The sequence below is a fragment of the Exserohilum turcica genome (assembly GCF_000359705.1).
Source record: "Exserohilum turcica Et28A unplaced genomic scaffold SETTUscaffold_5, whole genome shotgun sequence".
Lineage (NCBI taxonomy): Eukaryota > Fungi > Ascomycota > Dothideomycetes > Pleosporales > Pleosporaceae > Exserohilum > Exserohilum turcicum.
Genome location: NW_007360266.1, coordinates 852,480 through 868,710, shown reverse-complemented (window position 1 = coordinate 868,710; position 16,231 = coordinate 852,480). Strand labels below are relative to the sequence as shown.

General features: G+C 57.9%; 4 protein-coding genes across 4 annotated transcripts; 1 reads left to right on the top strand and 3 right to left on the bottom strand.

Annotated features, from left to right (window-relative positions):
* Positions 1–14: 14 nt before the first annotated feature.
* SETTUDRAFT_119843 (uncharacterized protein) lies at positions 15–4,226 on the bottom strand. Its single transcript, XM_008030809.1, has 3 exons — positions 3,772–4,226; positions 765–3,367; positions 15–714 (listed from the first exon to the last, which is right to left on the bottom strand). The coding sequence occupies exons 1-3, from the start codon at positions 4,197–4,199 to the stop codon at positions 50–52; spliced, it is 3,696 nt and encodes a 1,231-aa protein (XP_008029000.1). The 5' UTR covers positions 4,200–4,226; the 3' UTR covers positions 15–49.
* Positions 4,227–5,034: 808 nt separating this feature from the next.
* On the top strand, positions 5,035–6,980 carry SETTUDRAFT_119842 (uncharacterized protein; the record flags this gene model as incomplete). Its single annotated transcript, XM_008030808.1, has 2 exons — positions 5,035–5,184; positions 5,254–6,980. 2 exons carry the CDS (start codon positions 5,035–5,037, stop codon positions 6,931–6,933), a joined length of 1,830 nt encoding a protein of 609 aa, XP_008028999.1. The 3' UTR covers positions 6,934–6,980.
* An 87-nt stretch (positions 6,981–7,067) lies between these two features.
* On the bottom strand, positions 7,068–12,770 carry SETTUDRAFT_43084 (glycoside hydrolase family 3 protein). The gene is made up of 8 exons (XM_008030668.1): positions 12,551–12,770; positions 12,303–12,503; positions 11,669–12,095; positions 11,508–11,614; positions 10,049–11,458; positions 8,957–8,969; positions 8,623–8,899; positions 7,068–8,570 (listed from the first exon to the last, which is right to left on the bottom strand). Exons 1-8 carry the CDS (start codon positions 12,597–12,599, stop codon positions 7,287–7,289), a joined length of 3,768 nt encoding a protein of 1,255 aa, XP_008028859.1. The 5' UTR covers positions 12,600–12,770; the 3' UTR covers positions 7,068–7,286.
* A 770-nt stretch (positions 12,771–13,540) lies between these two features.
* Positions 13,541–14,991, bottom strand: SETTUDRAFT_139624 (uncharacterized protein; the record flags this gene model as incomplete). Its single annotated transcript, XM_008030807.1, has 4 exons — positions 13,541–14,126; positions 14,230–14,553; positions 14,611–14,852; positions 14,908–14,991. 4 exons carry the CDS (start codon positions 14,989–14,991, stop codon positions 13,541–13,543), a joined length of 1,236 nt encoding a protein of 411 aa, XP_008028998.1.
* Positions 14,992–16,231: the final 1,240 nt, after the last annotated feature.

The window sequence follows — 16,231 nt, the reverse complement described above, 5'->3', positions numbered from 1 at the left end:
GTCCCCCCTTTTTATGTACTCCTCACAAAGTGTCACTTATTCACACTCTTCATGTCTCCTTCTCCTTTGGGCTCATGGTGCGGGACTCGGATCGTCGGCGGACGACAGCGTCTTTTAGTGCTCTTAATCGCTCTTCGGTTACGCGGATGGCTTCGTCCATGTCTTGGTCTTTCATGTCTCTGGGGGAAATGTGATGTTGCATGTCGGCTTCGGGCTGGAACCTTGTGGCAGTCACGGTATGCTGGATTCTGTCCAGGGCGACCCTCTCTTCAAGCCAGTCCCACAGCTCCGACTCTTCATGACGCCAAATCTGTTCGTAGGCCACCTGTCGTTGGGCATGTGACCATTGGTTGGGGCCAGTGACTCCGGTAGAACCGCGGAAAAGCCATGTGTACAACAAAAGACCAGCCAGAAACCAGATAATCATTTGCGGAGTGATGATAGACTCGAGAATATCGGCGACTGGGCCTAATAAACTGCGCACAGGCTCCAGCATGCCCCAGTTGCTTTCCTGGGCTTGGCTGACGGGCGTAGGGGCTGAGGTGGGCGCAGGAGCATCGTCCAGGAGGTTGCCCTTGGAGCGTTTCTTGCCCTTCCCCCCCTTGCCCGGTTTCGATGCACCAGCTTTAGCGGCACTTACAGCGGTGCGGAGAGCAGCGGTGAGAGAGGTTGCGTACGACATCTGGCCGTCGTTTGCACCTTTCTCAATAGGACCTAGCCATGGTTAGCATGTTTGAATAACCAAGCACAGGGCGCAATCTTACCTTTCAGCCAACTCTTTCCGCTCCATTCGACGGTAAAGGTCATGATGAGCCGCGTGCTGTTTCCCGGTCCCCACATCAGACAGTATCTCGTCTTGGTGAGGAAAATGCTTCCATTGGGTACATCCGGAGTTGATGTGCTGCATTGAACACTAATAGCTTTTTCCAAGTCGAATTGTTCCAGGGTCATCGAGATGTTGCACTTGGTTTGCTTTGGCCCAACAGGCGCATTCAGCGGCTTGATGTATGAATAGTTGAAAGTTTTGGTGTCTTCGCCCAAGCCCTTCTTATCGTCCTCCATTTGGAGGTCGGCAGACTTTTGGTCTTCGACTAACCACTTGCGCATGAAGACGCCAGAAGCAGGCCCAAACATCAAGCTGTAGACCTTGCCCAGGGGTGCCTGAATTGTAGTGTCGATGAGTAGCTTATCGTAATGTTGGTCATTGTCACCACACTCGGTAGGTGCGTGGGCAACCGAGCCAGGGAAATCTTGTGCAGCAGCAGCGCCACCTGCTGCGGCAGCTTTCGCTGCATCGGCAGTGTCTCCACCGCCACCGTAAGCCTGTGATACGGCACCACTGACCTTTCGGGTCGTGTCCGCAGCCACAGAACCAGCTTCACTGCCAGTGACACTACCCTCGCCCGCCTCGATAAAACTGCCAACGCCATCGTCGTCTTCGGCATCTTCGTCGTACACCTCGTCGTCTGAGTCTTGACTGGATCCGTCTTCACTAGGAACCGATTCTGCCTTTTCAGTCTTGTCGCCTGTGCCTCCCGATCCGTCCAGGGTCACACCGTTCAGAGACGACTTGAGGTTGGGGTGCGATATCTTCCATATGCCGATAATCAGGTCGTAGGTCGAGTCTCGAGACAGGAACGATGCAAAGACATTGCGCGCATGGAGAGTCTGGATGACGATGGCATTCGGGAAAAGGACCGCAGTCGACTTCTTCTCAACAGACACAACCTCATCGAAGCTAATGACCAGGTTGGTGACCCATCCCAGGATGTTACTGGAAAAGCAGAGATGACCTTCTGAAACATACAACCGTCCGTGGAGCAGAATTTCCTTTTGGAGGGCAGCGCTATAGTCCTCAATCAGGTAGTCGTCCTCGGGAACACTCTTGAAAAGATTGTGAAAGTCCTTGTTTCGTTTTGGCGGTGCGACTGCAAAACCGGTTCCATTCAGGCGCTGGCTCTGCAGTGCTGCACTTGGGGCTAGCGTACTCGTGCTTGCGCTAGCGATTCCATTCAGCGTGTTTCCTGTAGAGCTGCCTCTATGCCGTCTCCGCCTGCCGGCGCTTATGCGACTGCGCACACTGCCTTGTCGTCCTACAGATGCCGGCGAATCGGTAAGCTCTGCTTGTCGGGGAGGAGAGGCCGCGCCATTGCCCGATTGCCCAGACACGGCCGTTGCCGACCGCGGGCGCTCACTGGATACCGATGGAGCCTTTTCGCCTGCGTATGCGGCAGAAACAGCCTGGGCAGCCGCCCTGTCCTCGACCTTGGCCGAGGCCTCGTCTGTCTGCATGGCTAAGGTTATCGTCGAAGATACGGAGCCGGATTCCGTGTTATCGGAAATGCCAAGTTGTTCAAGACTCAGATTCCCAGAACCCAAAGTCTCGATGGCTGGCCTACGCTGTTCAGTGCCTTGCGCTGCAGTTGTATCGGCGTTGATTGGTCCAATCACCTCCTCGCCACCGTCTGCCGTTTCCTTGTCGTCCTTTTGCAGTTGTTGGCTAGCCTTGTGCTTTGTGTTTTGGTTGATGTTGATGGTGTCAGTTAAATTATTAGCAGCGTTCTGCGCGGCAGAGAATATGGAAGCGAAGAAACCAGAGCCACCAGCAGATTGAGGCAAGACAGCAGTCCCTCCAGGGGTTTTTGTCTCTTCGAGATGAGGCGTTAGAGGCGGGATGGACGATTGAGATAGCTTGCTCGGAGGATTTGTTGCTGATCTCGCGCGTCGGTGCGATATCATGTTCCCCGAAGGGGACACGACGATATTTGGATTTGACTGCACAGGCGGAGACTTGGGCGCTGTAGGCGAAGTGGCGTTTCCGTCCGTGGGTGTAGGTGGAGTTATGAAGGTCGTAGGTGCATCGACTAGATTAGGAGGCGTTGCGGGTAGATTGGCGGTAACAATACGTTGGGGCGGCGGCGCTCTAGGCGATGAACTCGATGGCGACTGTCTGCCGATGACGATTTGCGGTGGTGAGGCTGGCAGAGGCTCGTCGACGGCTTTGGCTTCGCGCTTTTTCCCCCCAAACAGTGAGCCGATTCCGCCGCTTGTGCTTGGCCTCGCAGTGTCCGTCTCAGCGCCAGCCTTGGAGGCAACAGGGGCCGTCGACTTTCGGCTGGGGGCAAATGCTTCTTTGAGCTTTCCGACAGGCGACACTCCCCGCTTGGCGACAGGAACGTCACCGGTGCTAGCGCTGCGGCCACTGACGTCTTGGGTGGATGCAAGGGAATTCACGAGCGTAGCATTGGCGGAATCGGTGGAATCGAGCGTCTCGGAGGCGATCAGGGGCGACGAAAGCGTCAGGAGGCCGGCATGCGATTGATGCGGCGATATGCCGGGGCGCTTGAGCGGAGGTTGTGATGGTGGGCTGCAGGCGATTAGTCGGAACGTGCACGGCGAGCAAGTGGGTATGTGGCAAGGAAAGGTGCGCCGGGCGTGGGAACGAGTGGTGGGGGGGGGGGAACAAAAGGAACAACGAGGGCTGAAAGCGGACATGCGAAGGGCATGCAATCATGTACTGTACACGACGCTGGGGGGGAGACGGCGCGCGTGCGAGGGGTGGGGAAGCTGAGGCCAGAACGTGCATGCTTGTTCGCAGCGGAGTCGGTGCTCTGACAGGGCCAATGCCACGGGGCCACACCAGCGACGCAACCCTCGCCCCTCCCCCCCCTGATGTGTCGGCGCGGGCGCTGGATGGCGGCCGAAGCGCACAGCTGAAACTGGGAGCCATGGGGAAAACAACAGGCAGAACAGCAGGAAGAGGCGACTTACGTTTCGGCGTCCGAGTCGTCGGTGAGCAGGCTGCTGGTGACGCTCTTTGCGAGGCCCAGCGAGTCGTCGCTCTGGTATGGCTGGCCCATGTCCGGCCGCCTCAGCTCAGGAACGGGCGGGACAGGCTCGTCAGGGTCCGCCTGCAACAGGTCGTCATGGCTACCAGAGGCCGACACGGATGCCGAGAGCGACGCCCGCCGCTTCTTGCGAGGCTTGAACAGCTTCGACATGCGCCGGCGGTGCGACGACGACGCGTCGCTGCGCCCGTCTTCCGAGTTCTGGCGGCTCTTGAGGCGGTCCGTCGCGCCGTCGCCCGCCTTGGACATGGTGTCGTCGTTGCTGCTTGCAATTGACACGGTCGACGACGCCGCGCCCTTGGAGAGCGCCCGCGGCGTGGCCAGTGTGTTTTCTGCGTCTCGGGGGGCCATGGGCGAGCCAATGCTCCTGCGCCGCTCGTGCTGCGCGGCCATGGTGGTGGGAGTGGTGGGAGTGGGAGTGGGAGGAGCGGTAGTAGCAGTAGTAGTAGTAGTAGTAATCGTCGGAGTGTGGGAGTTTGCGCGGGACGGGGGGAGCAGAGCAGGGCGATGCAGCGACTCGAGGCGTTTCCTATGGGCGGCTGCCTTAGGCCTGCATCATCGACTGTCGCGACGCTGTCGAGGGGCTGGCAGAGTCGAGGCAGCCGTTTTTCCAGTGGGCAGGTTGGCTGGGGTTGGCGACGAGGATCTATTGCGTAGGTCCAGGCTGTGGCGACGCGCTCCACACTACTGGGCGACAGGGTATGCGCAGACGTCGCTGGGGGGGGCGATCACATTGGCGGCATGGCCGGGCGTGGTTGCGGTGGTTGCGGCGGCGGCGGCGGCAGCGGTGGTGGTGGTGGTGGTGGTGAGATGGAGGGACGGGTTGCAGAGGCGTGTGTGTGTGTGTATATTATATGGCGGTCCTGAATTAGAACAAGCACAGGAACAAGAACAAGCAAGCTCCCGCGTAGGACCGAGAAGTGAAACCGGGCCCTGGGTGCCGCTCTCTGGTATGAGTTCACGGTTACGAGGTCATCCAGTAGCGGCGGGCGCTTGACCCAGTGATCGCCTGCGACATTGCATGGGGGGAGGGGGGGCGCGGCCCATCCCTGTCCCTCACCACCACGGGCGCCCGCCGTCTTACCACGACCACGCCCGCCCATCATGTGCGCCGCTGCTCGACACCACCGCGCCCCGGGCATGCTCCACCAACACCAACACCAACACCACCAGAACCACCACCACCATGGAGTCGGCTCATCTCACCCACGCCCACGACCACGCCCGCTCTGCCGCGACCGCGACCCGCACTAACAGCGTCGCGACGGCGGGGCAGCAGCACGACCTGGCCGCCGCCGCCTTCCACAACGCCGCCCAGGACACGCACAACGCAGAGGTATAGTATAGCATAGCATGAGACGGCACCCAGCCACACGCGCCCCCCGCTGACGCTGCCCCCTCGCAGGCTCTGCGCATCCTCAGTCTGCTCGAACACCACCACCGCAAGCTCGCCGGCCTCATCAAAGAAGCGCCGCCCAAGCAGAAGAAGGATGCCGCCGCCGCCGCCGCTGCTGCTTCCAAGCAGCTCTCCCACTCGACCACGTCGGCCCTGTCCAAGTCGTCGGCCGCCCTCACCCACACTGCTGCCCCGGCCTCTTCTCCCCCAGCCGCCCCAACATCGCGCCGCAGACTCCCCCAGTCGTCGATAGCCACCAACTTGGCCGAGAAGCGCGGCATCCCCAGTGCGAAGCGAGCCAGCAGCGCCGCCTCGGTCAACACGTCCAACGCTACCGCGGCCCGCCACGAACAGGCGTCTACGCCCGTCCGCGACCTCCTGGCCCAGCACTCGCGCAAGGCAGACGCGGCGCCCGCCCAAGACTCGCCCAAGCACGTCAACGACGCCTCACCGCCGCGCCCCCCGCCCCCCGCCGACGACAACTTCCGCCGCTTCTACTCTGCCTTTGGCGGCCTGATATCCGCCATCAGTGCGCCGCTTGCCTTTACCTCGCTGCCGCTCAACCCCTCAACATCGCCCGCCGAGCCCGAACCCCCCAAGCAGGATGAAAAGGCCGTCCGCACAAAGTCGCGAAACCACTCGCCCGAGGCGTCCAGGACCGTCCGCTCGTCTGTTCCCGATCTTGCCGCCCTCATCAGCAAGCCCGCTCTGCGCGCCCTGAGAGAGGACGGTGCGCCTCCACTCGGGCCCAACGAGAGCTTCTACCTGGTGCCCACGGCAGGGGGCACAGTCACGTACGCCAGTGTCCTGCGCGATCCCAACGCGCCCAATGTCGCGCCAAACACGCAGTTCAACACGCTCGACGAAGGCTCCGGCTCCCTGCGCGGCAGCTCCCACGAAGAATTCGTCGACGCCCGCGAGAATGTCGGGCCCCCCTCGCCCAAAACCACGCGCCGCCCCCTCTCGCGCGGAAGCACAGGCACAAGCGTCACAACGCAGCTGAACATACCCGCCGGCCGCGGCTCGCGCCACAAGACCATGGAGGAGCTCGCGCTCGAAAATGACACGCTCAAATCCGTCATCGACAAGCAGGCCAAGCGCATCCAAATGTGGGAACTCAACTCGCAAAACTCGTTCAACGCACTCGCACAGTCGTTCCGTGCTCGCGGCCCGGGACGCGGAAACTCGGATCCAAACGCCCTGGCTCTCGCGGCCGCACACCACCAACATGGCGTCCCCTCGATGCCCTCACCCCCCATGCCCCAGCACCAATCCCACCCCCCCTCGCCCGGCGGCCCCAGCCCCGGCTCTGCTGCCGGCCCAGACCCCGAAGCCGCCAAGCGCATAGCCGACCTCGAGGCCCTGGTTGCCTCGCAGAATGCCAAGATAGATGATCTCATGTTCAACAACGAGAAGCTGGCCAAGCAGCATGAGCGAGACGCCCAGGTCCTCGGTAGATATCGCGAGCAGTGGGAGAAGCTCAAGGCCGGCGCCCGGAAAAAGGAGCAGGAGAGGCGCGACAAGAAAATGGCTGATGTCAAGGCGAGTGCCTCGTTGGTGCGCGACAGCCATGTCTTGGATAAGCTTGCTGCCCAGGGAGAGCCTGGTCCTGGGGACAGGAAAGAAGAAGAAGACAACAACGACGACGACGACGACATGCAGGAGGAGCCTGGCTTTGGAAAGGCCTAGCTAATCCCATATTATACATAGTCAGTAGTAAAGGTGACAAAGCATCCTCCCCTTCACATATCATACATAATAAACCTTCACACGGACATGGTCATCACGGACAAACTCAAACCTTGTTCAAATCAAACTCAAATGTGGCATTACTAGTCACGTCATCTCTCATCCCGGACGAGCCTTTTCGCCTGTGCCTTGCAATCTGACCCGGCAATATCTCCTTTGGTCCTCCCGCCGCCCTCGTCCAACGCCTCCCAAGATAAAAAAAAAGGCAAAAAAACAAAAAAAAACTTCAAAACTCCCCAAACCTGCCAGTCTCAGCTCCACCCCCCTGAACAAGAAATGCCCCCATGCCTCGCTCAAGCAGCAGACGCAACAGGCTTCTGCGTAATGGGCTGGTAAGAAGGCGCCACGGGTCCACCAACAGTAATCTGCTGTGTGTCCATGCCGGCAGCATGGCCCTCAAAGTCGGGCGCGTCAGGGTGCACACCAACACGCTCCTTGGCCAGCAAGTCCACCAGAAGAGGGCTGGGCTTGTTGCTCCTCTGCGAGAAGCTGGCCTGCTGGTCCTTGTACTGCTGCACATTCTCAATGTACTTATCAAAGAGATAGGCAGAGTCCAGAGGTCCACCCTTGGCCTCGGGATGGAACTGGGCGCTGAAAATGGGCCGAGTGCTGTGGATCAGACCCTCGTTCGACTGGTCGTTGAGGTTGGTGAAGTACTCCTTCCATTCGCTGTTCAACGTCGTCGGGTCGACTGCGTATCCGTGGTTCTGCGACGTAATGTGGCACTTGCCAGTCGTGAGGTCGAGCGCCGGGATGTTGTGAGCACGGTTACCGTACTTGAGCTTGATGGTCTTAGCACCAGCAGCAAGGGCAATCAGCTGGTGACCCATGCAGATGCCCATGACGGGCAGCTGCGACGTCTCAAACAGCTTGCGGAGATTGTGCACCGTGGTTGTGCAGTGGGTTGGGTCACCAGGGCCGTTGGAGATGAAGACACCGTCAAAGTGGTGGGCAACCTTGTGGATCGGGTAGTCGTAGGGGAAGCAGGTGACGCTGGCACCGCGGGAAACGAGGCTGCGCAGAATGTTCTCCTTGACACCACAGTCGATCAAGGCAACGTGCATGTCTCCCAGAGAGGAACTGACGTGGAAGGGTGCCTTGGTCGAAACACGACGCACGAGGTGAATAGCCTCGGGGTCAATGTACGCCTCATCCTCGTCGGCATCGTATTCCTCGCCAACCGAAATGCGGGCAAGAGAGGAACCTTGCTCACGGAGGTAGGTCACGACCTCGCGAGTATCAACACCGGAGATGGCGGGAACACCCTCACGAGCGCACCATGCTCCAAGCGACTCGACAGCAGTCCAGTGGCTGTGCTTCAAGGCATAGTCTTGGACCACGATACCAGAGGCTTGAATGTATGGAGACTCAAAGTATCGGAGCAGGCCATGCTCGTCGCGGGCACTCGAGGGCACGCCGTAGTTGCCAATTAGCGGCTGGGTAAAGACAAGAATCTGACCGCGGTACGAGGGGTCCGTCATGGACTCTGGGTATCCCACCAGCGAGGTTGTGAAAACGGCTTCACCGGAAATGTTGGTTTTGGCACCAAATGACTTGCCGGAAAAGATGGGGCCGTTCTAGAGAGCGGTGAGTCTGGTGCCCATTGTTTGCGGCTATGACTGTGCCTACCTTGATGGTAAAAGTAGCGGGCTCGTTGGACACGGCCGTGGCCTTGCGCATACTGGGAGTGGGAATTGCCCGCTCAGTGTTGGATTGCACAGTGGCCAGGTAGCGAGCCTGGAGGCGGTTGTTTGCCGCTCGTCCCAGGAAACCGGCGGACCGGACCGCGGAAGGCTTGAATAGTTGAGAAATCATGATGAGCGGAGATGTGGTGTGAATTTGTGTTTGAATCGGTAGTGAGGGGATTGGGTAGGCTTTCAGTTCACTGATGCCTTCCACAGGTGGTCTGCGTGTGCAGTTAGCTTGACGCTGTCGACGCGTCCATGTTCTGGCAGCAGCATACCTGAGATGTAATCCTGCAGTGCTCAATTAGCCATGGTCTTTGAGAAGGCAAGTGCAAAAAGCGCGGAGAAAAAGATGCACCAGCTGTCAAGCCATTACATTACGGCATAAGACCGGCGGCGGTGAGTTGACGGCGTGCGGCAACTTGGAGATAAGAGGTCATCCGCCGCTGGCTGTCACTACGTACCTGGGAAGTAAAAATTGTAGGCGCAGCACTCATATGCGCGACTCTGTCCTGGTAGAGCTCAAAACGGGGTGGGTTCAATCAGTCGACCCTTGTTGCAGCTGGTTGTCGGCGTGGATGTGGGCGGTAAGAGGAATGCGTGTTGTGGTGGTCTTGGTGAGGAGAAAAGGTACGGCGGGGGTTTTCCCTCGAGCTCACGATTACGTGAAGGCTGCGCTATGACGCCGACGCACCAATAGACGGCCCTGACAATTACGATAACGCTGGAGTCAAGGCGAAAGAATCTTCAAGCACCGCATCAGGATCTGGGGAAAAGGGCACGAGGATCGTGAATCACGGCCCCACTGCCCTTGTGCCTTTTTTGTATATCCCTGCTTGTGCAGCGCGAGAGGCGTTGGTTCATTGAATCCCAACATGTATGTAAGCAGTGCTTGCGCTGTTTGCATGTATCGTCGCGTCGCCATTGTATACTCTTTGTTAACAGCCTCCCGTCGTCCTCGATCGCGATGCGCAAGCCACGGCGAAAAGAGTCACAGTGTGCTTACTGGCTGTGTCCGACATCGGCATCACTGCGGTCTGTTGCTGGCCGACGTGCTAGTTTGGCCGAACTTTTTTTTTCATCTAGGCCTATGTCAATCACGCCCTAGGTGGAGGAGCATTATTTTTTGCTGCTGCACAATTGGCCGCTGCATGTATGACTAGACCGCAACGGGAATCTCCGCAAGATAGACGAATTGCGCATTTGCTACACGTGACCAAACAACGTGGCCTTGGTGCCGTGTGCCGCCAGCCAGCCAGCGTATGGCACGTATATACGTAGAACACAGAAGAAGCCGCTGTCAAGTAGCTCCGCGGCACCCTGGCATCTTATCTGTCCTCCCCTGAAATGCCTCTAAACAACAATCTTACCCGTCAGCCTCACGTCTCGCGAGCTGGACCCCACAAAGACACTGTACTCGCCCGCGGCAACAGTCCATTTCCTTGTCTTCTCGTCCCAGTAGCTCATGTCCCTCCTTCTCAGCTTGAATGTCGCAGTTCCGCTGGCTCCTGCCTCTAGCTTGAGCTTGGTGAAGCCCCTGAGTTGCTTTGGTGGAGAGTTGGTGGATGCAGGGTAGCCTAGGTACAGCTGCGGCACCTCGGCACCAGCAACACCACCCGAGTTGCTGATCTTAGCGGTCACGGTAGCCACTGTCTCGAAGAGATCGACAGGGCCACCAGGACCAACAGCTCCGGTCGAAGGACCAGCCGAAGGCTTGCCTGACAGTGCAAGGTCGGAGTAGGTGAAGTTGGTGTAGGAGAGACCAAAGCCAAATTCAAACCTGGGCTGAATGTTTTCCTTGTCAAAATGGCGGTAGTCGATGAAGAGGTTCCACGACTTGTCGTCGCCGCTGGCAATCGTGGTACCGTAGTCCTCTTCCCTCTTCGCAATGGTGTAGGGAAGCTTGCCGCTCGGCGACGCTGCTCCATACATGATGTCGACAACACCATTTCCGGGCTCCTGGCCTGGAAGACCGGCCCAGACGACGGCAACGACATTGGGGTTATCGATCCACTGCTCCATGACGATGGGTCCAACGCTGTGAACAACCACAATCGTCTTCTTGTTGACAGCGGCAACCGCCTTGACAAGCTCGTTGCCATTGTGCCATGGATCTAGGTTGGTCCTGTCACCAGGGTTGCCCTCGACCGTGATGTAGCCTTCGCCAGCGTTGCTGTTGATGCACACAACAGCAATTTCAGCATTTTGAGCCGCACTAGCACCTTGCTGGGCATTGTCGTTGGGCGACGAGGTCACAGTTGTGCCGTCCTTTTGAGCCTGCGTCTTGATGGCATCCAACGGTGCAACCATGTCGGATGGAAGCTCAACTGAGCCAGAGCCCCAGCCCATAGTAAGAACACCTTCGGTGCAGCCACGGTCGACACAGGCATTGGCTCCTCGGGGTGCGACGATACTGTCGCTTCCAATGACGGCAATGCTCTTTGGCTTCTTGAGGGGCAGCGCAGCATTGGCGTTCTTAAGCAGGACAATTCCGTCACGGGCCATGGCGCGGACGTTGGTCTTGTGGTTTCCGCTGACCTCATGTCTGCCAATGCTCCACGAGTTGAAGGAAGTGGCAGGGTAACCTTTGTCCTGGCCAACAAGATACCACGCAGCAAGGATGCGCTTGACCATGTCATCGAGGCGCGATTGCTGAACCTGTCCGTTGCTGATGGCACTCTTGAGTTGTGGGCCCCAGTACACATTGTTGTTGCTAAAGTCGGTACCGGGCATAGTCATATCCAGGCCACCATTGGCACTACCGGTTGTAGTGTGTTGTGCTAGAATTTCGTGAGCCAGGTTTGGAGTGACTGTCTATGCTGAACGTACCATTCCAGTCCGACATGATGTATCCACGGTGGCCAAGCTCGTCTTTCAAGAGCTTGTTCATAACACCGTCGCTTTCGCACGCCCACGTCCCGTTGACTTTGTTGTAACTGAGGCATTTAGCATCTGTCTAAGCGCGCATTTTCTACTCAGACTTGACTTACCTGCACATAACGGCCGCTGCCTTGCTGTGGATCGCATCCATAAAAGGCCAAACATACAGCTCGCGCATAACCCTGTCGCCCACATCGGAGCTCATGGTATATCTGTTGCGTTCTTGCTCGTTGACGATCCAGTGCTTAGCAGTGGCCTGGACACCAGATTCCTGCATGCCCTCGATAGTCTCGGCCATCATGATGCCCTGAAGATAGGGATCTGATCCGAATCCCTCCCAGTTGCGTCCGCCTTTGGCAAACTTGCCAAGAGGTCCGGAAGAGGGGCCTAGTTGCACGTGTACTCCCAGTGCCTTAGCTTCGGCACCGAGGAAGGCGCCTCGCTCCCTTATGAGGTCGATATCCCAAGTGCTAGCAGCATGGATACCAGCAGAGAAGGCAGTGATGCCCTGAACATAGCGGACACCAAGGGGACCGTCTGCATACTGTTAGTAAGCGGGCTTTCGAATTTCCCTGCAATGCATTTTGTGCAAGTGAACATGGGGCTCTGATCCAGGCCCTTGTACTCGGAACCACGGCAGGCGAGATGCAGATCGCAGCACACGCTGGGATCTCAGACCTCGCACTCCCTGGTGTCGTACCCGAGCGCGGGTCGGCTCGAGACCTTTGGAACGGGTTTGCTTACCTTGCAGACAAAGGGAAGGGTATCCAATTGAACTGGCAGCCTTGGTGTTACCAACACATGGGCCTTTCATCCACCCAGTGCCTGTAACGATGCCAATCTTCTCGTCTTGCGACAGCCTGGCAAGAGCTGCCGTTGCTTTGGTGTATGCGTCATCCCAAGTGCCCACTGCACGTTTCGATACAGGTTGATCGAATGGGACGGCTGGCCATGTTAGTAGTAGTCATAGTATGCGAGTAGCAAAGGCGTACCTGTGGCTAGCCCAGCCATGGCGAGCACGGGAAGGCAGATGGACCGCATGGTTGAAAATATCAAAGCCGTGGAGTCAATGAAAGTCTTCGACTACAGCCACGGCGGCGGCAAGAGTCCCCATTAAGTACTCCTGTACCATCTCTGCACCGGCACGTCCAAGCCGAAGCGACTTCTCCTGCCAAACCCGTCCCTTGGCATATTACAGCGTAAAGCATGCGGAACATGCATCTTCTTCCGTACCAAGAACAAAGCTGCCGCATGACGTGTTGCGTCGAGGGGTAATCGGTGGGTTTGATGAAGCCGTGAAGGGGATATATGGCGGCGGCCCGTGATTCCTCTGTTTAACAGCCGGCGAACCAGGGCTTTGGCGAATGACAACACCGCATGTCGCATCACGTGAGGCGGGCCACTGGGCATACAATTACCGTCCTGCTAGTGCGGGAGGGAGTGGGAGCCTTGTGGGGAACAAGCGGCTCATCCCCATAATAGGCAATTAACAGGACTGGACTGACCGGATGACCGTCTCCGCCATTCGTCTGCCGTTTCTAGTCGTGAGCGCCTAGTGCTTAGCAAGTAATATGTTAGTAGGGCCTTTGCATACAGAAAATAACACATGTTCGCATCTCACATGCTGTTTTTGGTGAGAGAACCCTCTACCTGAGCACCCCTTGTCAATCGTCTTTTTCGTGTCAAACCCATCTTCTGCGAGGTGAAAAGGCCGCACTGCGTACCCCACATGACACGAATTGCTGCATCATATGATCTTCGGGTCAGGAGGAAAGGAAGTGGATGCAGGTATGGGAAGCGTAGTTTGGCGCAGTGTTGGCAATGCACAAGAGAGCAAGCGTCTGCTGGGGCTCTCCTCTGCCAAGCAACTCAAGACATGGCGGGCTCGGCATCCAGTGTGCATCCAGTGTAAGGTGACCAAGGTCACTTGATCCGCATTTGGGCTAGTAGAAATGGGGTTGGAAACATTTTAGAAAAAAAACTCAAGGGTATGTTGCATATTCACAGTCGTCATCCAGACGCAAACAATGTGCGCACGATGGTCGCTCTTCTGTGCATTTGCGTTTTCGGTCTTTGCAGTTTTGACAGCCATTTCTGGACCGTTTCTTCTTGGCCAGAACCTCGTACTGACATGTCCATAGTCCTCGTTGGCACTGGTTGCAGGTTGGAGCCGACTTGTCGCACTTGATCTTCCTTTCACGACAGCGAATGCAAGCCTTGTTACTGGGTGGCAACGGCAACGACACCCTTGAGTTGGCGGCGACAGAGGCCTTCTTTTGCGGTTTTGCGGTTGACGCGAGCGATTTCGCCTTTTTGCTTTGCTTGGGGGATACTGCTTGCGCGGGCTTAGGTAATTGTGTAGCACCTTCCTTTTTGCGCTTCTTTGCCAATGGTTTCTGGGGTTCTGGAAAACTTGTCATGTCAAGGTTGTCATTCCGGTTTTCATCATTCACTTCGACCTCGGCTCTTTTGCTTCTTTTTCTTTTTCGTGGTGGCTGCTTTTCCGGGGCGGGAGCAGCTGGAGGAGCGACGTCATCAACATAATCACCGATGGCCGGCAGAGGGGGGCTATAGAAGAGTCAACAAGGATGCTACCAAGCCGGGTGACGACGTGGGCAAGGGAACGTGGGAGAGACAGTATGCCAGCAGCATGATTGGCGGAGCGACTCACCTGTCGCTAGCTGGACGCGCTGTATGGATGGGGTTATGCTTATACACAACGTTGATTGCCCGCCGCTTGAGGGAGAACTTGACGTGTATGGCGCCGCCGCAGTCGTAGGTGGGCAGCATGCCAGGCGCCTGCTTTCCGGGGTCGAGATCACTTCCATCAGAGTCATGTGACGCATCTTTCTTGGTGTTGCTTTTGCGATATCTGTTCTGAAGGCTATCTCGACATACATACCTGAGCCTCGCGCCATCGCCGCCGGCTTTGCTGTGGACTGAGCGCTCGGAATACTCAAAGCCATCCGTCTCCTGGATGGCTGCAATGATGGACCTGAGCGGGATGAGTAAGTGGCGCGCACGTTTGACGCACACAGTCAGGGGTAGGTACCTGGCAATGGCTCGCTGGACACGGAGCCTCTCCTTGCCATGGATGTCGCTGCACAGGGCGTACTCGACGGCGATGCTCTGGAGGTGGTCGGCGGGCTCTATCAGGGCATCAAGATGCAGTTGCTGGGTCACGGGAATGGTGATGGTAGAAGCAGGCGCGAAGATGAACTCTGTCACGACATGGGTAGGGACGAAGCTGGCTGAACTCTTGTCCAGCTCGTTGCGCAGGGCGCCCTCAAGTGACTATACGAACAAAGACCTTAGCTGCGTCGGGCGAGGGCAGTGGAGAGTTGAGTACTTCAAGTGTAGGGCAGCGGTAGTAGACGTCCGGGTCGAGGCCCTTGTGGTAGCGCAGATCCAGTTCGTCGTCGAGATGCTCCATTGCAAGACCAGTGCAAGCTGTTGGACGGAGGCTTCTGCTGTACTTGGGGCGTGGTGCGTGTGTAGGCGCGTGAGATGAGGCGGATTGGGGGAGATGAGGGTCCAAGCTCCTGCGGGCCGCACGTTGTTCCGGGCCGACGCCAGGCGCTGATTGGGCGGGTGCAGGGCTAGACAGGGATCCCCTGCGGGCGTGTAATATTCGAGTCGACTGCATCGCCGCCATGGGACCAAGCGGCAGCAGGCGCATAATCTCTCAATGGATGAAGGGGTGTTTTGTCGAGGCGAGTACGTACGTGGGTGTGTACATTGTGAAGCAGCCACAGGACATGGGCCCTGTTCAGGCGCAGGGCTGGGGGAGGGGGGACACATGGACATGCAGCATGGAGGTACTACAGAGAGGGACAGAGGATAGAGGATAAATGATGGAGGATAGAGGACAGAGGACAGAGGACAGAGGACAGAGGACAGAGGACAGAGGACAGAGGACAGAGGACAGAGAGGACAGAGAGAGAGGGGGGAGAAGGAGAGCATCCACGACATACAGCAACGGCATAGTACATAGTACATACGGGGCAGAGAGAGAGAAAGTACGCCGATCAGCCACGTTGTTGGAGGGGCACGGATGGCGCTGGATCTGGGGCTCGAGGGACGTGTGTCAGGGGTCGTCGGCGGTACACATGTACTATGTACAGGACATATGTACAGGACATATGTACATGGTCGCTACATGGACAGACATGTGGACACATGGCCTCGGTCGCAGGTAGCGTCCAGCGTGTCGTGTGCTGCGCCTAGCAGGCCAATGCCGGGCTGGGCTGGCGGGTGCAGGATGCGCAGCGCATGCTGGGCCACCGCCGTGCAGCGCTGCGTCAGGGCCGGTGTGGCATCCATGTGTGTGTGTATGTAGCGGCTAGCAAGGAGCGCGCCGTCTGGCCGGCAGAGGCAGAGGCAGGAAAAAGAACAAGTTGTGCACGCGCAAAAGACGCCTCGATGCGTACATAGCTGCGAATATGCGCCGTTTCCGAGCTACGGGCGGGAGCCGATGCAAGGTTATGATAACAGCGCCAGGCCCGGCGGCAGTGATTGGCCTCTGCCTCTCTCCGCTACCGTGGGTGTGCATCTTGCAACCTCACTTCCCAAGCCCCATCTCCAACGCCCTCGCCCGCCCTCGCCATCCCGCCATCCTCGCCCTCGCCCTCGCCCTCTCCTCCTCCTCCTCCGCCGCCGGCTGCCCGCGCCCG